General features: G+C 38.0%; 1 protein-coding gene across 12 annotated transcripts in view; it reads left to right on the top strand.

Moving 5' to 3' along the window:
- Positions 1-23,943, top strand: part of ppfia2 (PTPRF interacting protein alpha 2) — a 956,251-nt gene that overhangs the window by 874,910 nt on the left and 57,398 nt on the right. For 7 of the 12 annotated variants that reach the window (XM_039761756.1, XM_039761753.1, XM_039761758.1 and 4 more), the window contains 3 exons: positions 5,011-5,104; positions 8,976-8,984; positions 12,798-12,879. In XM_039761756.1, coding sequence (XP_039617690.1) covers positions 5,011-5,104; positions 8,976-8,984; positions 12,798-12,879 — 185 coding nt within the window. The remainder of the gene's footprint in view (positions 1-5,010; positions 5,105-8,975; positions 8,985-12,797; positions 12,880-23,943) is intronic. The other 5 variants (XM_039761757.1, XM_039761760.1, XM_039761759.1 and 2 more) reach the window with 1 other exon arrangement.

Here is a 23,943-nt window from a genome sequence, read left to right as displayed (position 1 = left end):
TGTCACAGCAATGGCCCTGTTAATTAGACTCCAGCAGCTTATAGATGGAGCTTTAAAAAGATACATATAACATGAAGATAAGCAAACCTTCAGAGATGTGTTCTCTAGGCAGCTTGTTTTCTGAAGGATGGCTGCGTCCCATGTGGCTGGATTCTTGAGACATGGGGATCAGAAGTAACATTGCTAGAATCGAGGTCATGGCTTTTCTTCTGGCCTCAGGCCTAAATAGAAGAGGTGTAAGTCACTCCAGACTTCTTACCCATGTATAACCAATCTGTAAGAGGCAGATTTAGCCTGTGCAGCTGACAACATATATACAGTAATACCTTGGTTAATAAATCCTCTGAGAATGAAGCTCCTTTGTAACAAAGTTAGCATAAAGTGAGGTGTAGCGCATGCACAAATGCAAGCACCAGTCTGTTAGAATGCTGTCATTGTGCAGTTTCCTTACACAGAACAGTTGTCTGTCCTTGGTATTGTGTGTACTGTAGAATGTAACATTATTATACATGAATGTTTAGGCATTTAATATGAACATAAGAAATGTTATAAATGAGAGGAGACCATTCAGTCCATCAAGCTCATTTGTTTAGCTAATAGCTAAGATGTCCCAATATCTCATTCACATTCTTCTTAAAGGTTGTCAGGGTTTCTAACTCCATGTGTTGATAATTTGTTCCCAATTCCGAACACTGTTTGCCTAAAGAAGTGCTTTCTGGCTTCAGCCTCCTTTAATTTCATAAGTCCTGTAGTTATATTTACAGTTGTGCTTGAAAGTTTGTGAACCCTTTAGAATTTTCTATATTTCTGCATAAATATGACCTAAAATATCATCGGATTTTCACTCAAGTCCTAAAAGTAGATAAAGAGAAACCAGTTAAACAAATGAGACAAAAATATTATACTTGGTCATTTATTTATTGAGGAAAATGATTGAATATTACATATTTGTGAGTGGCAAAAGTATGTGAACCTCTTGGATTAGCAGTTAGTTTGAAGGTGAAATCAGAGTCAAGTGTTTTCAATTAATCAGGTGTGAGTGGACACCCTGTGTTATTTAAAGAACAGGGATCTATCAAAGTCTGCTCTTCACAACACGTTTGTGGAAGTGTATCATGGCACAAACAAAGGAGGTTTCTGAGGACCTCAGAAAAAGAGTTGTTGATGCCCCTCAGGCTGGAAAAAGTTACCAAACCAGCTCTAAAGAGTTTGGACTCCACCAATCCACAGTCAGACAGATTGTGTACAAATGGAGGAAATTCAAGACCATTGTTACCCTCCCGAGGAGCGGTCGGCCAACAAAGATCAGTCCAAGAGCAAGGTGTGTAATAGTCGGCGAGCTCACAAAGGACCCCAGGGTAAGCTCTAAGCAACTGAAGGCCTCTCTCACATTGGCTAATGTTCATGTTCATGAGTCCACCATCAGGAGAACACTGAACAACAATGGCGTGCATGGCAGGGTTGCAAGGAGAAAGCCACTGCTCTCCAAAAAAAACATTGCTGCTCATCTGCAGTTTGCTAAAGATCACGTGGACAAACCAGAAGGCTACTGGAAGAATGTTTTGTGGACAGATGAGACCAAACTAGAACTTTTTGGTTTAAATGAAAAGCGTTATGTTTGGAAAAAGGAAAACACTGCATTCCAGCATAAGAACCTTATCCCATCTGTGAAACATGGTGGTGGTAGCATCATGGTTTGGGCCTGTTTTGTTGCATCTGGGCCAGGACGGCTTGCCTTCATTGATGGAACAATGAATTCTGAATTATATCAGAGAATTCTAAAGGAAAATGTCAGGACATCTGTCCATGAACTGAATCTCAAGAGAAGGTGGGTCATGCAGCAAGACAATGACCCTAAGCACACAAGTCATTCTACCAAAGAATGGTTAAAGAAGAATGAAGTTAATGCTTTGGAATGGCCAAGTCAAAGTCCTGAACTCAATCCAATCGAAATGTTGTGAAAGGACCTGAAGCGAGCAGTTAATGTGAGGAAACCCACCAACAACCCAGAGTTGAAGCTGTTCTGTACGGAGGAATGGGCTAAAATTCCTCCAAGCCGGTGTGCAGAAATGATCAAAAGTTACCGGAAATTTTTAGTTGCAGTTAATGTTGCAAATGGGGGTCACACCAGATACTGAAAGCAAAGGTTCACATACTTTTGCCACTCACAAATATGTAATATTCGATCGTTTTCCTTAATAAATAAATGACCAAGTACAATATTTTTGTCTCACTTGTTTAACTGGTTTCTCTCTACTTTTAGGACTTCAGTGAAAATCTGATGATGTTTTAAGTCATATTTATGCAGAAATATAGAAATTTCTAAAGGGTTCACAAACTTTCAAGCACAACAGTATATTTAATAATAAGTAGAATTTGGCCAATATATCACAAAAGTGTAATAGCAATATCTTTAGAAACTAAAATACTTATTTTAAAGAGGGTAGAAGCAGGAAAAAATAAATGCCTCATAGCAGAATCATTGGGGTTAGCAATGAACCGCACTTGTGAACCCGGGGCAGGGCATGGCAAAGGGAGCTCAGATGGAGAGCACTAATCTGCAAGCACTTCAGAGATGCTTCTCCTCTGCTAAAGTTCATTAGTTACCGGCCAGAATTTTTAAGGATCCTGGTTTAGATTTTTGTCTTACATTGTTGATGAAAGTGAAACAGTTGGTGTTGCCTTTGAGCTCAAATGAGATTTGAGGTGGAGACAGCAGCCCGAGTGTTTAGGCAAAAGAATGAAGCAAATGAGACCATGTGTAGCTGCATGCAAAAACCTGTGGGAAATCGCAGTGGCATTGTAGGGCGGCCAAGGAAGGCTTTGCAGACAGCATGAGCCCCCTACCCAAACCAACCTGAGGTCATTACAATACATATCAGTATTCCTCCAATGTTAAATCTACCTCTGATAATGAAGCTTCTAACAAAGAACTAAAATCTCGGAACACATTATATATTTTTTGATTTGATATACTTTGGTAATCCCTAAGGGAAATTTTCTCTTCACTTGAACTTTGGGGGTTAGAGCACAGGGTCAGCCATTGTGCAGCACCCCAGGAGCAATTTTCAGGTTAAGGGCCTTGCTTAAGGGCCCAATGGAGTAGGATCCCTTCTGGCAATAATGACATTTAAACCAATTGCAGATCCATAGCCACAGAGCCATCACTCCACTTAATGTATATAGTCAAAATGTGCAGGAGTAGGTATTATACCCAGTAGTTACAATAATAAAAGATACAAAATAACAAAAGGCTAGGGCTTCCCTGAGCTTACCTTTTAAGCTGTAATATAATATAACTTACAGTCCAAAGCAGTATATTGTATTGGTAGCATTTCCAAGTATTAAATGAGTAGGTCTAGTGTAGAGCCTTGGGCATCAAACAGGTTGTAATCCTGGCCCTTTCAGTTAATCCTTGATCCTGTTTTAAAATGTGAACTTTTTGTGCAGTTTTAACGTCTCCTGGTCTTTCCTTGGTGTGAAGGTATATGACAAAAATTACAATGAAAAAAGTATAAATTACTGAGAATTATTTTTTTAATATTGTAAGGTCAGTCATGAAATTCAAGAAGTGATGTAATGATATGTGGAAATGTATTAGTCAAAGCTACCATAACATTAATGACTGAGAACAGAATGCATTAGTTTTGATGTGAGTAAATGGCTAGGGTTTAGCATTTTCTATATTCATTTTTGAAATTACTATTGGGCTTTGTCTGAATACTCAAAAAAAAAAAAATGCGCACCAACAACTATGCCGCTCGTGTTGTGAAGAGGAGGGGCTGAGCGCACACCCAAGGAGATGCGGTCGCTCCTCTGACACCCCCTCTTAAATGGTGATACAATGACACACATACAGTTTTTTTTTACCTCCTCTTTGCTCGATCAGCTGCTGCCTTGCTGCTGCTGCTGTGCCACGTGATCTGCATTTCACGTGACACACTTCTGTCATATCACCTATGTCCATATATTCAACCTCTTTTCGCTTTTACCTTTTCATCAATATCACATTCAATTTTGATTCAGTTGTTTGGAATTCCATCGTAACAACGCAACGTATAACTGTCCGTGAGTGAATATCATTTCTTTCTCTCTACAAGAAATGTGTCTGACATAACCTCGCAGGACTTTTCCAAATCTCTTTGCATAAGCTCTTGTCTCGCGGGGCTTCCTGCCCCGGGAGTGGTTACATCACTTGGCATGAAGACTTGTTTCACGGGACGTGAAAGTGTCTCTGAGACAATCACGTCTCACCTCCTTCCAAGATTTTTTTTTATAATAGAGAGACATACTCAAAAAATAATGGTAAATACAACCACTGTGCTACTGTTCTTCTTCCTTTAAAGGGCCAATGTCATTATCAATCAATGATAGGTGAGATGTCATAGGCTTGAGTCTCATCCTGAGTACCAACCATGTAGAGTCTGCACATTTTTCCATCTGCATAGTTTTTCCTCAACGTACTGGAATATTCATAAGCATGCCTGCTTGGTTAATTAGTGACTCTAAAGTAGCACAGTCAGGGGGAGATTGAATGCATGTAGGTGCCCGCAGTGGATTGGCACCCTTTTCATGTTTATTTTCTGCCTTCATCCAAGTGCTGCCAGGACAGGTTTCTGGCTCCTGCCACCCTAAAGTGGAGTAAGTGAGCTCAAAAATGAATGAATAGATATAGATGAGTAATAGAAACTGTGGCACATTTGCATAGTTAACGACTTAGCTGACTGGCTGCCTGCCTGCGTTCAGTCTCTGGCTGTGTTCAATTTGTATGTTCTCCCGTTTGTTCAAAGGGGTTTCCCATGCTGTTAGGTTGATTGCCAGTGCTAAATTGCCTTGGTTTGAGTTTATGGGAAATTTGTCTTTAGACATCGACTGCCACTCTCTTTTTTTGTGACTTTTTGGTGAAATTGACAGTGGTTATTTACAGTCTTCAACAGTAATTATCATTTATGAAAAATGAAAGAGTGACATACTAAAAATAAAACTTTTCCTTGTTTATTTTATGCTCAGGGCACATGTCTGACATTGATCTTGCCAGCCAGGACTCCCTTGGGTTAGGAAAACTTGGAACGCAAGCAGAAAAGGACAGACGACTGAAAAAGAAGTAAGTATTTGGCTCATTTTTATTGCTCATAACATTATTGCATTTTTTTCTTGTCATGCATATATCATATGTACGGTAAAGCAAAATTAATTTAATTCACAATCAACTTTAACAATTTGAAGATTTCCTCTATCTAGCCTTCTTGATTAATTAACAGTGTTTTTTTTTTTTTTTTGTCATCACCATGGCCAACATGCTTATGCGGTAGTGCTCTTATTTTCAGAAAAAAGATACCAATGCAAAAATTTTCTTAAAACAACCTTACATTCTGTTTTGTTCTGGTATAAATTTATTGAAAAGAGTGACATGCCCTTTTCTTTCTTTTCATTGTCACATTAAAACTTTAACTAGCATTTTGTTTGCAGACAAATTGGAGTGGCTGCCCATCCTCTAAACCTAATTCCCTTTAAAAATTTTTAATACTTACATTCTCCAAGTGTAACAGTTATGAAAGTGTAATTAGAATTATTAAAGTAATAATCGCAATAATGACAACAATAATTTCATAGATATGTTGACTCAAATGTATAATCATTGATTTCAAGAGTGCCATCTTGCTTTTAAGATGTTGCCAACAATATTAACTTTTTCTATTCAAATAACATTTTTTATTTAGTCGTTCAGTATCGTATGTAACAGTCAGTTTATATGTTCATAGTATATGCTGATTTAAAATGAAAATATTTGTTCTGTTGCAGGTCTGCACTTTTAGTTTTAAATGAATAACCCACCAACCAAAAGTGCATCCACGCGTTTAGTAGTCTTAAGTGATAGTCATGTCCTCCTCCTGATACTAATTAGTTTGACTCAATTTCTATTAAAGAATTCAATACACTTGTGGTCTTGTTTCTTAAAGGGTTCATTTAAAAGGTTATTGATTAAAGTCTGCTTCGAGAGCACTAAGCAGAACACAGTGGATGAAGCCAACAAAAATGAATTAGCTAGTAATCACCGTTGGAAGAGGTGTAATAATTTACAAAACAAAGAAAAAAAACAAAACACATGCAAAAGTAACCATGTGATGTGAAAAATGAAATCCCAAACCAAATAATGTGCATTCTTTTGAGGGAATAGTCACACTACAGCATGCGTGAAATGTAATGGCTGCAGCTGAATCTCTTTACCTCTGAGAGTGCCACATTATACAAGTGTGATTTGCTGGATGTGTCTGACCACACTATCCCCTCCTGACTTTTCATCACAATTCCAAATCTTGTCTTGCCCTGTAAATATTCTCATATATGAGCATTGTAATGCTGTTTGAGAGCTCATGGTATTGAGAGTTGAGTGCTCATTGGCTGTTTAAACTGACAGAGTCAAACCAAAGCAGTTGTCACACTACACAACACCTATTGTGTGTGCAAACACTGTCAAGAACTGGCAGTGATATTCTTAAGATGACGTAAATGAAGGCTATGGCTGATTATCGTAGGAACAGTCAGGTAGTGTGATAGCAGCCTAATTTCAAGGTAGATGCAATGGTGTAGTGGCTGAGAGACTACACTTTAAATTCTAAGGTTGCTGGTTCAGTTCCCACTGTTGACTAAATGTTTGTTGCTGAGTAAGTCACACAGCGTCAGCCTTTGGTTCAGCTAGTAAAAATATTTAACCAGTCACACTGTAGCCTGATCTTTTCGGTAGCTTATCATAATGGGTGCTCAGGGGCTGTCCTGGTGGGCCTCAGTGGCTGTAGATTTCTGCTTCATCTAATAAAGGAAACAGCCAAAAATATAAAAATAATCTAGTAATTCTCCGGGGACAAGCATATCAATCTATTTATGCCAGATTTATCATCCTTAAAGGTGCATTGCTCTGCTGGCATCATGTCATGTGTCTTAAACGATTGTAATTATACATCAGTGTGAAGTTAAGACAGATTCCCATAAAAAAAGGACAATTCTTTTCTACCAGGTTACCAATAAAATATGACACGCTTTTGTTTTATGATACTAGGGGGAAACTCGCTTCACTCACCACCAAGCGCTATGCACCAACCACTTCACGTCTCTGCTGCTCGTGTTGTGAAGTGGGGGGCTAAATGCACCCCAAGGAGATGCAGTCGTTCCTTCAACACCCCCTCTTAAACGGTGATACAATGAGAAACACAGTTTTTTTTACCTCCTCTTTGCTCGATCAGCTGCTGCTGCCGTGCCGCATGATCTGCATTTCACGTGACGCACTTCTGTCATATCACCTATGTCCATATATTTAATCTTTTTTCGCTTCTACCTTTTCATCAATATCGCATTGAAGTTTGATTCCTTGTTTGGAATTCCATCGTGACAACGCAATGTATAACTTCCGGAAGTAAATATCATTTCTTTCTCTCTATAAGAAATGTGTCTGACATAGCCACGCAAGACTTTTCCAAATCTCTTTGCATAAGCTCTTGTCTCGCGGGGCTTCCTGCCCCGGGCATGGTTACATCACTTGGCACGAAGACTTGTTTCGCGGGACGTGAAAGTGTCTCTGAGACAATCACGTCTCGCCTCCTTCCATGATTTTTTTTTTAATAATAGAGAGACATTTGAGAAAATTTGCTTTTAATTCTTAGTCGATGCAGTTTTAACTTTGCTTAAATTCACGCCTATTAAACAACAGTTGTCTTTACCGTTAGAGGAGTACATGTGCCAAATGTGAATCATTTATTTGTCATAATAATCTCTAGGCAATACACATTGCGACTCTAGGTCTTCCTCCGATGTATAATGAAATGGAAGATAATTCAGAAAATAAAACCTGTCATTTGGTTGCCACATTTATAATTCAGGTAGCAGAGTTGCTGCCTCATCCGGCCTTTACTCTCAGATATTTTATGTGTCACTGTATTTGCTACAGTCCAATAATACCCAGCCGGCTTGATTGCCATCTCACAATTCGTCCATTGGAGATTTGTGTGTGTTTTGTAAGAATGTGTGCTCATTTCTGTCAACTGTGACCCTGACCAAGAAAACGTGGACATAGAAAATGAAGGAATAAAAAGAATCCTTGATGTGTTATGTCAAAGGTGGCTTTTATAGCTTTTATTGGCTACAGTTGATACTGGGAGCTTGAATTTTATGTAATAACATACTCATATTTGAGAATGAGGCTGAATACATAAACATGCAAATAAATCAGTACATACAGGTTGCATTATTTATCTCCAGATAAACTTGTTTTCTATGTTTTTCTTTGCTTAAATTATGGAAGTTTTTTGTTCTGCAGCTTTTCCTTGGATACATTATGAAGTGGGGCTATATTCTGCATCATGCCGTTTATCCAAGAATGATTTGTCACTTTATTGATGTTCAGTGCATGTCGCCCTTTTTCTCTCCTTCTATGCTTGGTGTCTTTTCACTTGCATCATTAAAATTGACCAAAATAATGACTGACCAGTTCATCCCTTACTCTACCCTAGAGCAATTCCTTACAACAAACCCTGCTAATCCATGTTTTGGGGGGATTGTGGGACAACAGGGATATATTTTAAAAAGTTTTCAAAATTGATGGCTTTTCTCTTCAAAGCACTTTTCAACTTCAACTTGTTTCTTGATGGCACCCGCATGAGACAAAGAAAAACCATCTGTCTCCCTCCTTTGCTGATTTCCTAAAGGTTGAAAGATTGACTGCTCTCGGCAGCCTCAGGCTGCATGGATGCCGACATTAATCAGTTTCTCCTCTATGCTGTGCTGATCACTTGTGTGGCTGTGAGCTCCTGAAGACCCGAGATGCTTTCCCAGAAGCGTAATTGCGAGTGCCCTTGCTCCCTTCTCTAATAATTCGCTTGTTGCTTGCTTCTGCTGTGTGTGTGTTGACAGCATAAACTCATTAATATTTGTGTGCTTTTGTTTCCCATCCATCTCTTCTCATCACATGAAAAATAAAAAAGCATTTCAGGGTAAGTGAGATCACTTAAGATGCTGAACGTTTCCGCTGTCAGCTCCACATTGCTGTTTTCTTGCTCTTTGTGTGTGCTCGTTGCTTCTTTTTAATGTATCTGTGTCGATAACAAATAGAATTCTGTTTATTGGAGCCGTCGTCCTATTTAGTACATTTTCAATTCCTTTTTTCCCCCCTTTCTCCTGATTTAATGTATATTGAATTAGTATTGATTTTTACAGATGTCTGAGTATTCAAGATTCAGTGGATGGCACTGGTTTTGTTCTCTCTTTCCCTTTTGTATTCTGCTGTTTACACCGAATGGTCTTTCAAATACCTTTAACTTGGTCTCTTAGAACGCTGCCATTCATTCTGAGTGTATGTATGTGTGTGTGATTGTTGCCTGTACTGTAAATCAAGTCATAACTGTCTGTCACTAATGAGATATAATCAGCACTTGCGCTGGTTATTTGATGTTGATTTTCTAATTTTTTTTTGTTATCTGTTAACCATTTTATTCCCTGACTAGCCATGTTTAAATGACTTCCCTCAAATCCCCTTTTCATTAATACAAAGTTATTTTTAAGTAGTCAAATAAAACTACTGTGTGTATTTCAGTATGTTGTTATCATAGTGTGGATAATAATAAACCTGATTTAACATGTACACTGGTTAATATGTTTATTGCAGGGGTCCTTCTTCCATCTGAAACTCCTTGGCTCCATTGTTATAATAAAAAAAAAACTGTGAAAAAAAAGTCTGCTACTTTCTGCTGGGCTTGAAAAGTAAAATTACTTTTCATGGTTGTCACTGCACAAAACTGCAGTTTTGACAACCTGTTGTTTTAAATTAGAGCCTTGAGTGTATTGAAGTTTAAAACTAGCATATAAAATGCCTTCATACTTCTGAAGAAAATAATCAGCACAACCTAACAGTCAGAAAGGAGAATTTTAGAATGGGTCTCCATTGTTTATCTGTACGCTGGCAATCTGTTGGATAAACCTTTAGACTTCATGCATTATAACAGAAAGAAATGTTCTAATTTGGACTGCACATGTCACTATAGGCACTGACATTTTTCAAAAATGTGCTTTAAAAGTAAAAGTCAAGTTGAGAAGGTTTGACTTTAGCCACAGGTTCAGGGTGTATGTGTCAGGAGCTCCATCTGGCAGGTCACTCTGGTCATAAAAGACGTCTCCTTCTTATAGCTGGGGAAATGGAAAGGGGCGGGGCTAAGTGCCCTCACTGGGTGGTTTCTTGGTGCTGCAGGGAAAGGAGGAGTAGACAATGTTAGTGACAGTGCCACCTCTTCTCCCGGTGGGTTCTTAATTACCTTGATTGAGCCCATGAGGAGATCCTCCGACACGTATGCATAACACTCTATCTATCTATCTATCTGTCTATCTATCTATCTTATAGTGCCTTTCAAATCTATCTATCTATCTATCTATCTATCTATCTATCTATCTATCTATCTATCTATCTTATAGTGCCTTTCAAATCTATCTATCTATCTATCTATCTATCTATCTATCTATCTTATAGTGCCTTTCAAATCTATCTATCTATCTATCTATCTATCTATCTATCTATATTATTAATTTGTAGAGTTATAAGAAGATAGAGATGCATAATTTAACTAATTTTAACCACAACCCGTCATTGTAATTCTTTTGTAAAGTAACCGCAGTTGTTGTAGCGTTTTTTGTTTTTTTCTTGATAGACTTTTTAAAACTAAACTTGTTAACTAGAAAGAAAGGATAATATCTTCCAGAGTCTTATCTGTTCTATCCTTCCTAAAACTCTGTGCAAGTAAAAAGCAAATGTTCCTGATCTTGTCTCTTAGTCTTAAATCTTTTCCTATTATTTAAAACTACAGGGCAGGTAAACTTAAAATGTATGCCAGTTGTTACTTAATAAAATTAACTCATTACTGATGTAGTCTTAAAACAACACACTTTGTTTCTTTTCTATTCTGTTTATGCGTTGTATTATATTACACAGTAACCTAAATGTTTCATGTTTCTTAAGTTTGTTTAAAAGTTATTAAGTGCTAGACGGTTTAGTAAATAAAAGTTTTATGCACAGCTGCTATATATTTTAGCATTTGTAGTTTTTTCTTTTAATTATTTACTCAAAATCATCTACAGAGTTTTTTTGTGAATAACTGAGTATTGAATCAAATTTAATTTAAATTAAATCAGCATATTTCCTAATCTAGACGTTAACTGTAAAAAGCAGTAACTCTAGTTAGCTGGCTCTTGTTTTCTACCATTTTTCATCCGTGTCTTTTTCGGCTGTCGTAACCTCACCCTGTTCAACTTCAATGCACCTTTACAAGCTATCATTTTTTTCCCATTTCTCTTCAATATGTGACATATTACCTCCACCAGTCCTTTTTTTTTAAAACAGTGCACTTGTCTGCCTCTCTCTCAGTGAAACTCCATAAATCAAACTGCTTAATTTCATCTCTGCCATTAACATTGTTCTATCATGCTCCACTGTCATCTGCCATGTTTCAAAGACCTACATAGTGCAGCTCCTCACACAGCTTGGATAAACATTTCCTTCAACAGAGAGGATTCTTTTGAAGACCCTCATAACCATCAGTACTGACTCCATTGGCCTCTTTCTGGGTAGAATATCTTCAGCTAGCACAGCCCTAGCACAATCCAGGACAGACAGTTCTTTCTTTGTTTTTATCACTTTCACCAGCTTTGTTCTCCATCTGTTTAACAATTCTGTCATGTCCTTCACTTCAGCTAGCTTTTCTAATTTTTTTCCAGCATCCCAAGTTAAGATCAATACATAGAACACTATACATGTCCTGATATTCGTTCAGGCAGACACAGTGCTTATGCAATGGTTTTTAACCAGCCCTTTATTTTTTACATTTTCTGTAGTTACTGGAGCAGAGAATCACATCTTGATGCCATCCTAGTTTAGATACCAATAGACTTATGGCAAAAATTTCTGGATTGTAGGCTTAAAGGGCGGAACCTAATAGAGCAGGACTGTATTACCCACTAAGCTCAATACTGGCATTTTACAAAATAAAATGTAGTTGTTGGAAGAACTGCAGGTCCAGAAAAGAGAAAATATTGGTGTACCAACAAAACAAACAAAAACAAGGTCATATTGAGAAACATTTCTTTCTGCTTTCAAGCCTCATAAAGTCACAGCAGGAAGAAGCTCCACCCTGCGGTGTATTCTTGCCTTTTTCTGGGAACCGCAGGATATGTATCAGGGAAACTGGAAGGGTCAGAGTCAGTTGCCCACACTGGGTGTCATCTTCTCGATACTGTGGAGGGAGAAACAGAGGATAAGGTTTGAGCCAGTGCCTCATCTCAACCCGGGGTGGAAGTACATACCGCTGAAGAGCCCAGAGAATAAGCCACAGACATGCATGTGTGACAAAATATATACTTTATACAGTATATACAGTTTGAACATTCCTGTAATGTGCATGTTACATGTAAATCCAAGCTGCAGTCACTGAATACGGAATTTACGATTATACAAAATCTTGCTTACTGATGTTTTGCTTGGATGGCATGTGGCTTGTATTAAATATATTATAATCTGAGTTATTTTTGTAAATAAGAAATGGTTTAGTTACCCTTTTTACTACACAAAATATACATACAAAACTATATTTTTTCCCTCTGAAGCACAGTGGTTAGATCTGACTCTGATTTTCAATTTTTGAACTAACTTTGCAAGCATGTTAAATGTTTTACTAAAATTCACTGTCAGGAAAACAAATGTTTTAATTAGTAATGTGTAACATGCTCATTTTATAACGGAATTCATTGTTTGTTTTGTTCTACAGACATGAGCTACTTGAAGAGGCTCGAAGGAAAGGGTTACCTTTTGCTCAATGGGATGGTCCCACTGTGGTTGCGTGGCTTGAGGTAAATTAATCTAAAAAGAAAAGTACATTGTTTTTTTTTTAAAATACAAAGTATAATGAGAAAACAGAGCAATTCAAATTCAAAAATGAAACTAGTTAAAAGAGTAAAATCATATCTATTTAGGAGTCAGATGCAAATCATTTAGATACTGTATGCTTGGTTATAGCAAGCTTTATAAAATTTATATTGCTATCAAATGTACAGATTCTTTCTGTTTTGTAATGTCCTAGGGGGCTTTGCCCTCTGCTCGCTTCGCTGCTGGAGCATCTGGAGATCTGCATCTCGCACGGCGCATTCCTGTCATATCACCTATGTCCATATATTTGATCTCTTTTTGCTTTTACCTTTTCATCAATATCGCATTGAATTTTGATTCCGTGTCTTGAATTACATCATGACAACATAACATACAACTGCCAGTGAGTGAATATCATTCTCTCTACAAGAAATGTGTTTGATGTACCCACAATGGACTTTTACAATGTGGGGCTTCCAGCCCCGGGCGTGATTACATCTCTTGGAACGAAGACTCATCTCACGGTACATGAAAGTGTCTCTCTGAGACAATCACGTCTTGTCTCCTTCCAAGATTTTTTTACAATAGAGAGATAAGTTATTATGAGTGAAAAGCATGTGTTGTATCAATAAATGTGCTATGATTAGTATATTGTATTAATTGTTACTGCCTTTCCTTTTGTATATTTTGGTGATCTATGCAGCTATTCTGAGTTGTTCGAACCCAGGGAATCAAATTTTGATATTAGTTTTCCTCCATCTGACTTTCTTTAAAACATAAAAGTATTTTGTTGTAGGGCTGTTAGCCACTGCATAGAAAACACTGCATAAGTCCCACTTGAGTGAGCAAAACATGTCATATTCAGAATTTCTTTTTGTTCCACTTTTTGTGATTCTTCTCTCACCTTCCTGGCTTGCTGAAAGATTGGTTTGTCTGTTTGTGTTGACTGTTACTTATATTTTTTGAACATGTTCTATCTCCTGATCCATCTTTTTCACTGTCTCTTGCTGAGACCAAACAAATGACACAAATGCCCATTACTGCAGTGGTAATGCACAATCTACACTTTGAAATATCAATGATGTACTGTCCCATTGAACTGGAACCCAAACTTCTAAGTTCCTTCTCATCCATCTCCCTCATTACCCTGGCCTTTCTTTCATTCCTTGCCCTAGCTTTCCTCTCAGCTTGTTGAAACACTTTTCACTCTAGCTCCATATGCATTCAATTATTCAACTTAAAATCTTTTATCAAGCACATCTATCTCATTTAAAGTTGTCCAAAATGTTTCCAGGGTAAGATCCAACCTGCGAACGTTGCAATCGAGCTCCAGCTTCACTAGGTCAAATGTTTTGGACCTGCACCAAATTAACATCATTCTGGACAGAAATTTTTAAATGCCTATCAGACAGCCTTGGTGTCACAATCACCCCTAAACCATTAACAGCTGTGTTTGGCGTACTCTCAGATGGGTTTAAAATGGAGAAGGACAAACAAACTGTATTTGCCTTTACTTCACTATTAGCATGTAGACTTATCTTGCTGAACTATATAGTATATGTTATTAATGTGAATTTCCCCTTGGGATTAATAAAGTATCTATCTATCTATCTATCTATCTATCTATCTATCTATCTATCTATCTATCTATCTATCTATCTATCTATCTATCTATCTATCTATCTATCTATCTATCTACTGTTTGAAATTGGAAAAAATCTAAATCTCACTTAGAGGATCTGTTCAAAACTTTTTTAAAACCTGGCAGGATCTAATCAATAATATTACTTGTTTTGTTATGTGTCACCAAAACACAATACAAACGTTGTAATAGCTGCAGTGTCCTACTTTTGGAATAAATTTCTAAAAAATAAACTTATTTCCCTTATGGTTTTTGAAAATTCTGGCTTTCTTTTTGACTTAGATTTTTTTGCCTGATGTTTCTCAATTTTTGGTAGTCATTTTTTATGACTTCCTCCTAGCATGTGACCTTTTGCTTGTTTACTAGCACAGTATATCTTAGCCTAATCTTTTTACATTCACTCCTCTGATTTGTATTTACATCTCTGTTCTTGGCAACTGTTTACTATATTGAAGCAGAATTTTTACCAGGGTAGTCTTGAACTACGTTTCTGTTATTTTTGTGCTTTATCTTAGGGTTCCTCATTTCAAAAAGACCATTACCAGCATCTCTTGCAATTATAATGACAATATTAAACAAATAAACCTACAAATGTCTGCCTTTCTGTTCTGTTTGCTATACAACACACCTAGAACAAGCCAGAATCTATGGTAAGCGTTTTAAAAAATATTAGACCTGATCTTCTGTCACCATTGTGGATCACTGAAGCAAAAACTGACTAAGTTTCCCAGACAATGGATGATACATATTCAATAGCTGATGGGGTGACATGAGCTGATGAGTTTTGTTTGGACTGGGGAGCTTTGTTGGGCTGAATGGCCTGTTCTCGTCTAGATTGTTCTAATAGGTTTTCATTCATGTATGTTGGTTGGTACCATAAGCTAAACTTTTCAAGTAAACCACCAAGTGTAAAACTAAGGAGGACATGGCTTTTACAGCTGCTGCTCCTCGCCTGTGGAACTCTTTAACTCATTACATAAAGGAGTCGTCTACAATCGAACTGTTCAAACAAGATTAAAGACTCATTTCTATTCACTTGCATTCTGTGACCTTTAATAATACTGATGGTTTCCTCATTGTGATTATGTAACATTACTTCTGTTTATTATTTATTTTATTTATGTTCATTTATTTTATTTCTATTTATGTTATTTATGTTGATTGTATGTTTTTTCTTTTATTATATTATTGTTAAGCACTTTGGCCACAGCATTCCTATGTTGTTTTAAATGTGCTATATAAATAATTTGACATTAACATGTTGCTGAAATTTCCATTATTTACTCGGTACAGTACATAATGTAGAAAGCATTAAAGATTTTATAGTATTTCCTTAGAAATACTACGTTAAAAGAGAAACGCATACAGTGAGGAGCAACAGCTGCTACATATCTTGTCTATATTAAATAACATTTTTTTTTTCTGGCCACAGAATTTTTAAATAATTTTACACATGTTAAATTGTCTAATGTTGCAAAGATTTATGGTTAGTTTAAAAAAAATACATCCATTTTTTTTTTTGGCTATTTGTATTATGAGAGGAGGTCAATTAGTGCAAACCAATCACTGTGGCAATAAAAATGCATATTATCATACAGTAGATGGCAACTGCAGCCCTAGGCGCATACCTCATCACTCTTTGCCACATTTTTACCCCTGGTTATCCCTGAGGCAGAACTTCCCATTGAGCAGTTAAAAGTCCTTGGACCAGGTTGGTGAGACCATGATGTTGCAGCACTTAGTAGGACTTAGGGAGGTTGCAAGCAAGTCAATCAGGAGTCAACCATGGTCAAATCAAATATGAAAGCAAGGATATAATCTAAAAAACTTAAATAAAAAAGGTGAGGAGCACACTCCATAATCAAATGGCCAAAAAGAATGTTGTACTCAAAACACAACAGCCAATAGTTGAAACCAAAAGAAAATGTAAACAGCAATGGTTAATCCATTAAAGAGTAATGGAGCTGTGCTGAGAGGTTGCCTAAATACTATGGTTAAGTGTCCAAGAGCTCTGTTGACATTAGTCCTGTCAGAACTAAATCGTTAACCAAAACTCAGAGTGTTCACATAACACTAAGTTTAATATTAGCCTTCAGATTAAATAAAAGGCACAAGAAATATTTACTCATTTGGCTGACGTCTTCATCCAAGGTGACTTATAACATTTGTGATACAATAGGTTACATTTTTTTTTTTTTTTGGTATTCCAATTGGAGCACGGGCAGGTCATGTGACTTGCTCAGGGTCACACAATGTCAATAGCAGGATTTGAATCTACAACCTCAGGGTTTGAAAGCCATAGCCTTAGAGGTGAGCTACTAGACTGCATGATATGAGCTAAGAGGAAAGACTGAAGTAGTTTTCAGCTTAAGAAGTTAGGATGTCATACGACAGAGGATTATAAAATTATAAAGGGAACTGGTACAGTAGAGGCCATACGTTATTTTAAAATTAGATCTTCCACAACAACAACAAATAGGTACTGATAAAAAGTGCTTAAGGGAATTCCTCTAATGTTAGAAAGTATTTTTTCACACAGAGAATAACAGATACAGTACATGACAGGAATGGCCTAGGTACAAGGTGAGAAATATGGGTCCTAAAGGGTTCTGGGGGACTGGGATCACCATTTAGGAGTGTCAAGCTCAGATCCTGGAGAGCCACACTGACCACAGATATTCCTTTCAGTCTCTTTCTTAATTAGTTCCTGCTACTAATTGACTATTCTTCTTTTGTCTTCATTTTAATTGACTTGTTTTTAAGAGTCAGAACCCTTAATTATTTTTTTAACCAGCAACCAAACTATAATGGTATACAAAGCAAGCCAATAGACAGCTCTTTCTGTTTCTGTCTTTTTGGTAATGTCATTTTACCACACCAAATACTTCAAAATTTGTTACTTTTCTTTTTCTGAGAGCACCATCAAAATGATTTTTTGAACCAAAAGCAGATCAAGATTTCCTAGACCTTCACTTTTTCCATCCATCCATCCATTTCCTAACCCGCTGAATCCGAATAGGGTCACGGGGGTCTGCTGGAGCCAATCCCAGCCAACACAGGGCACAAGGCAGGAACCAATCCCGGGCAGGGTGCCAACCCACCGCAGGACACACACAAACACCAAGCACACACTAGGGCCAATTTAGAATCGCCAATCCACCTAACCTGCATGTCTTTGGATCGTGGGAGGAAACTGGAGCGCCCGGAGGAAACCCACACAGACACGGGGAGAACATGCAAACTCCACGCAGGGAGGACCCGGGAAGTGAACCCGGGTCTCCTAACTGTGAGGCAGCAGCGCTACCACTGCGCCACCGTGCCACCCCCCTTCACTTTTTTTCTTTTGAAATATTTTTTGAAACAAAGATTGTACTCTCGTTTGGGGATCATGTCAGCCCGTGAGACAACTCCAGAGCAGACAGACATCTCCATTCCTCACGTGTCAACCTTTTATCCTGCTGCTGTTCTACTGACCCTACAAACTGGTTTTATCTGGCCTTGGGGCTAACTGTAGTACTTCTAGTAGTCTTGTGGTCTTATCATAAAATGTTGCTACCTGCAGCTGGTTAACTTTTATAGTTTCTTAGTAATAACATGGAATGTGTGCAAGTTTTTATTTAACTAATTATAATTATTTTTATATCCCAGCATCATTTGGGGAAAAAGCAGTAAACAACCACACATGGAAGGCCAGTTCTTCATGGGGCACACGCACACGCTTACATATCAACATCCTCACTTACACCAAGCAATTTTACAATTGCTTCTTAACTAAATGTCTTTAAGATGTTAAAGGATACAGAAGAGCTCCGCAAAAAGCCTCATCAACATGTGGAAAATGTGTTACTCCACACTGACTATGAGTGTCTGAGATTGAAGCTAAAATTGCAGGAGATTTAAAGCAACTAAGTTAATCGCTGGACCACTGTGCCTGTAAGCATAATGCCTACCCTCTTATACTAAGGGTAAGAATGTTTAAACACACTCATGTGCAAAATATATATATATATACTTAATTAATTCCCTTTTTAAGCACAGGGCTGAGTTAGTAGCTGAATTCACTGGTGCTACAATCACATGAGACTTAACTTCCTTTAGGAAGAAAACACCAATGACAAATAAGATGACTGGCATTCTGCTTAATGCATAAGGGCAACACATGTCTAATCAGTTTTTAGCACCACTCACTGTTGTCCTGGCATAATACAACCTGTCAGGGGTCTTTAAATGGGTTTTATATCCATGTGATGAACGTTCTTTCTAACTTATAACAAAACACTCTGTTATGCGTAATGCAGAGTGGCAGAGTGAGCGCAAATTAAAAGAGCATACTAAATCTCAGATCATAAAACAGTATTCAGTTTTTAATAGTATTTGACTTGTTGTCTTTTGGTTCCAAAGATGTTGGATTAGTACATGTCTTTTATTTAACATTCCTTTTCATACTTTACCTGTCAACTTAAAATCATTAAACACTACAAAGGTGATTCTCACTTTGAAAGAGCTTAGTGCTCTGCACTGTCATATCTTGCGTCATTCCATCCGAGTGTTTTGTGGTGCTGGGGTTTCACAAGATGCACGCAAACAGAGCGGTAATTTGCAAATGCCAGTCAATCTGACAACATGTCTTTTGAACTATGAAAGGAAATGAGAATCCTGATGGTAAGGCTATTTTAGTTAAATAAGTTTTTCGTACATTAGCTTAATATGTAATGTATTTTGATCAAGACTTTACGTAATGTTTGAAATTACTTTAACTTAGATTGACACACTTGTAGCATTAGAGCACAATCCCACTATCTTGCATATATGACAAATGTCTTTTAACAAATGACTTTGTTAAATGGTGTGACTCAAACCACCTACACCTGAACACCAGCAAAACCAAGGAGCTGGTGGTGGATTTTAGGAGGCCCAGGCCCCTCATAGACCCCATGATCATCAGAGGTGACTATGTGCAGAGGGTGCAGACCTATAAATACCTGGGAGTGCAGCTGGATGATAATTGGACTGGACTGCCAATACTGATGCTCTGTCTAAGAAAGGTCAGAGCTGACTATACTTCCTTAGAAGGCTGGTGTTCTTCAACATCTACAATAAGATGCTGCAGATGTTCTATCAGACGGTTGTGGCGAGTGACCTCTTCTACATGGTGGTGTGCTGGGGAGGCAGCATAATGAAGAAGGATGCCTCACGCCTGGACAAACTGGTGAGGAAGGCAGGCTCTATTGTAAGCACGGAGCTGGACAGTTTGACATCTCTGGAAGAGCGACGGGCGCTGAGCAGGCTCCTGTCAATCATGGAGAATCCACTGCATCCACTGAACAGAATAATCTCCAGACAGAGGAGCAGCTTCAGTGACAGATTGCTGTCACTGTCCTGCTCTAATGACAGACTGAGGAGATCATTTCTTGTTTTTTATCAGTATGCTGCTGCTGGAGTATGTGAATAAAGCATCTATCTATCTATCTATCTATCTATCTATCTATCTATTGTAAAATAGTCTATTTTCTGTGAGATAAGTGACACAGACCATCTATAGTGCCCTGCTAGTACTTGGGACCAGAGTAGAGCATATAAGCAGTCCTTATGATGGCAGATGTTGTAAAAAGTGGCAAATGGTTTATCAGAACAACCCTATTTAAAATATATACAGAGGAAAAAAACACAACTAGAGAGAGAGAGACACACATAATTAGAGGAAGTCCAGATAAACTTTTGGTAAAATTAATCATTTGCCTCATTCATCCTGGTAGTACAGAACTCTCTGGTCCAACACAAAGGCTCCCCCCTGTCATAGACTGCTGTTTCTTCTCTGCCAGTCAACCATAACACTTGTGTCATTAAATCAATGAAAACACAGTTAAACATTTAGAAGTAACATTTTGTTTAACTTCAAAGATTTAATCTGACTTTATTTTAGGGAAAATAAGATAAACATCTGGATTTTATAAATATACCTGACATGGCACAATGGCAAGTGTTGCTTGTCTCAAAGCTGCAGATCACAGGATTCAATTGCTGGCTCAACTAGGTTCTGTTTTAGCGTTGTACATTATCCCCACAACTGTATGGGTTATCTCTGAATATTCTGATTTTTCTCACACAGAGGTTGCACTCATTTGTAACTCCAAATTGTCCTGGTTCTGGGGTATGAGTGTATGTACTGCGATGGATGAGCTCCCACATTCATGGCTGGTTTCTTATGGCCTCGGCTGCTAAAATTTCTAGATTGTCCAGCAATATTTTTATTCCAATTAATAAGTTCAGTAATTGAATGAAAAGATGTAGCATGCACTTCCTCTTCTTGATTACAAACAATCTTCTCTGTCGGCTGCGATGGACTGGCACCCTGCCCAGGGTTTGTTCCTGCCTTGCACTCTATGCTAGCTGGGATTGGCTCCAGCAGACCCCTGTGACCCTGTAGTTAGGATATAGTGGGTTGGATAATGGATGGATGGATGGAGTGTCTGAAGCAGAATGCCTAATGGAAGAGTCTAAAAGAAGGAGGCTAGTGCTTATGCTTTGTGTACGTACTCTCCTATACCAAAATCTACAAATAAAAAGTGAAACTACTCAAAATAAATGTGTGGGTTAACTCCAGTGGGTTAGACAATGACTGACTGACTTCTCTATTAGAATACTAAAGGTTGTTCTTCAGTGGTCTTCTTGCATGAAGTAGTTTAGGACCTTGTACAGTGCACTTAATTGGTTTCAGAGGGCACAGCTGTTAAATAAAAATAGCACTATACAAGTTGGTAATTTATACCAAATCGACTGATGGGAAAACTGGTGGTAGTAGCCATTGTTTAACTCAAGGACTACAGCAGAAAGAAAAAAACATTCCAAGGAGTAAGGACCAAAATCACACAGTCAAATATATAAAAGAAAAAAAGAAAGTGAATGCCTCTGCATGATCAGAAGAAGATATATCATCGATGATCCCTAACCGAAGCTTTGGTGAAGCTGCCAAATACAAGGCAGTTTTAATTATCCATGTATGCAAGTTTTATAATCCACGTCTTGGAGAAAAGATAACCCCACACTATGAGAATTAATGCTCATTCGTATGTGAGGTGGGATTCATCTATGGAGGTTTTAGTAAATTAAGCGAGTAACCTGTTGTTATTTGTATGTTTTACGGTTTTCTTCTAAAAAAAGGGTACCTAAAACAAAAATTATATTTTTATATTTTGTTTTTAAAAAGTGCTAAAGAAATGGAGATTTTTTTTGCCCCTTGTCTACTAAAGTGGTTCCTGAATGAATGTGTAACTAGCATCATGTTCATTTAGATCATTCTCATCGCTTCACTTCAGTTTTGATTTAGTGTTCCTGGTGAGGGACGCATTGGCAACATACCCAGCTAGACAGAGCTGTCCTCACTTACTAGATATTACTATGGAATTCCCAGAGGCTGCTACACTGGCACAATATATAATCTGTTTATTCTGGATGTTTCCTTGTGTTGTATTTCATTGGGCCATACCTGGCACACCTTAAAGCGGATGTCATATTGTGCGAATTCTATTCATCTGTTATGTCAGATCATGTTTCCAGACCGTGCCAATTTAAACAACTAAAAATTGCTGGCTGTGTTACATTTCCCAACTGAATGCTGAGCTTCCAGCACAGTTGTGCTCTCCCCTTTTTATGATAGCCAATAACGTGCTCTCTGAAGGAGCCTGCGCTGTATGAAGGGTTAACATGTATGGCAAGTTCGGTTGTAAGCTCGGCCCTTTTTCTCTTTTTCCACTTAGCTGTGGTATGTTAAACAAGACACATCAGACAGTCGAGCTTCTCTTCGGGTTTGTAAGGTCCAAAATGCCCATGTTCATTATTCCTCATTGCTGCATTATATGCATTGTAAATCTGGATGAGCATTTGTTGATTGTCATCTCTCATGCACAACAGAATCTGTGCCTACAACTAAAGAAAAATTCAAACCTATGATTTTATCAGAGTGAGTCACGGACTAGTTGGAGTGAATCTCATGTTATTCATGGCAGCATGCTATCAACTGTCTCTTACTTGTTAAGACTGTGTAAATTAAGGCTATGACTGAAAATCACTAAATGTCTTCAATGTCATATAGGCTTAACACAAGTTTCTCAGCGGCATCTGAAGTGAATGCCTAAACTTCCTCTTAGATTCTCCATTATTGATGTCCTTTTTACCCAATGGCAAAATGTAGGTCCAACACATTTTTTGGATGTTGTTAACTCTTTATCTGGCCCATTCACAATTTGGGCTTGTCTTAATTTGGTCTTGCCTGGCTCTACTTTTTTGTTTATCACTACTGAGTATTTTTGGTTCAACTGATTACTGTTCAAAATAGGCATCTAAATCAATCTGGACTTCAAGTATCTATACTAATAAAAGGCAAAGCCCTCACTGACTCACTCATCACTAATTCTCCAACTTCCCGTGTAGGCAGAAGGCTGAAATTTGGCAGGCTCATTCCTTACAGGTTACTTACAAAAGTTAAGCAGGTTTCATTTCGAAATTCTACGTGCAACGGTCATAATTGAATCCTACTTACTTACATATATATGTCCATAGCCTGCAGCTTGGTCGCTGTGTGAGGCGGCATTGCGTCCCCCATCACCACGCCTCCCACGTAGTTGGCTGCCTGCCAATATTGCGTCCCCCATCCCCACGCCTCCCACGTAACTGACTGCCAGCCCATATAAGGCTGTCCGTCACTCCGGTCTCTTCATTCCCTTCTTTGCTTCGCCACGGTATTCACGTCTCCCTGCTGATAACTGCAGCCTTTTTATTTAATCCACGGCTTCTCCAATGTTTTATTGTTCGTTTATTACGATGCAAAGTTATCGATGAAGGCAGTTGTATGCTTACAACGCTTGACAGATGCCGAATGTCACTTCAACACAAGTCCTGCAAATATTAACGTAATTGAAACAAACCATGATACTCAAACCGATTATGTCAGCAGCAATCCAAGCTGTGAGACAACAGTAAAAAGGAGGCATGTCAGCGGTCGTGGTACATTTTCTGATGTGGCTAGATGAAAAGAACTTCATGATGCTGCCGGCAAATACTCGCAGAAAAATACACAAGTTAATAGACATGCTGTTGCTAAATACTCGCAGGCAAATCCACAAGTTCATAGACACGTTGCCGCTAAATACTCACATGCAGATCCACAAGTTAATAGAGACGCTGCCACTAAATACTCACAGGCAAATCCACAACTTAATACCGGGAATGCCTGTTAAACATCTTAGATTCACGAGTACCGATTTGGGTGGTGAACACTTCGATAAATGAAACCTGTTATCTTTACAATGGTTGACAAACCCGGAACGTAACTTAAACACAACACATCCTCCAAGTACGAACCTGATTGAAAGAAATAATGATAATCAAATCCTTGATGACAGCAACA

The sequence above is a fragment of the Polypterus senegalus genome, chromosome 8, assembly GCF_016835505.1.
Source record: "Polypterus senegalus isolate Bchr_013 chromosome 8, ASM1683550v1, whole genome shotgun sequence".
Taxonomy (NCBI): domain Eukaryota; kingdom Metazoa; phylum Chordata; class Cladistia; order Polypteriformes; family Polypteridae; genus Polypterus; species Polypterus senegalus.
Note: the sequence above shows the minus strand (reverse complement) of the source record. Positions and strands in the feature narration are given on the sequence as shown.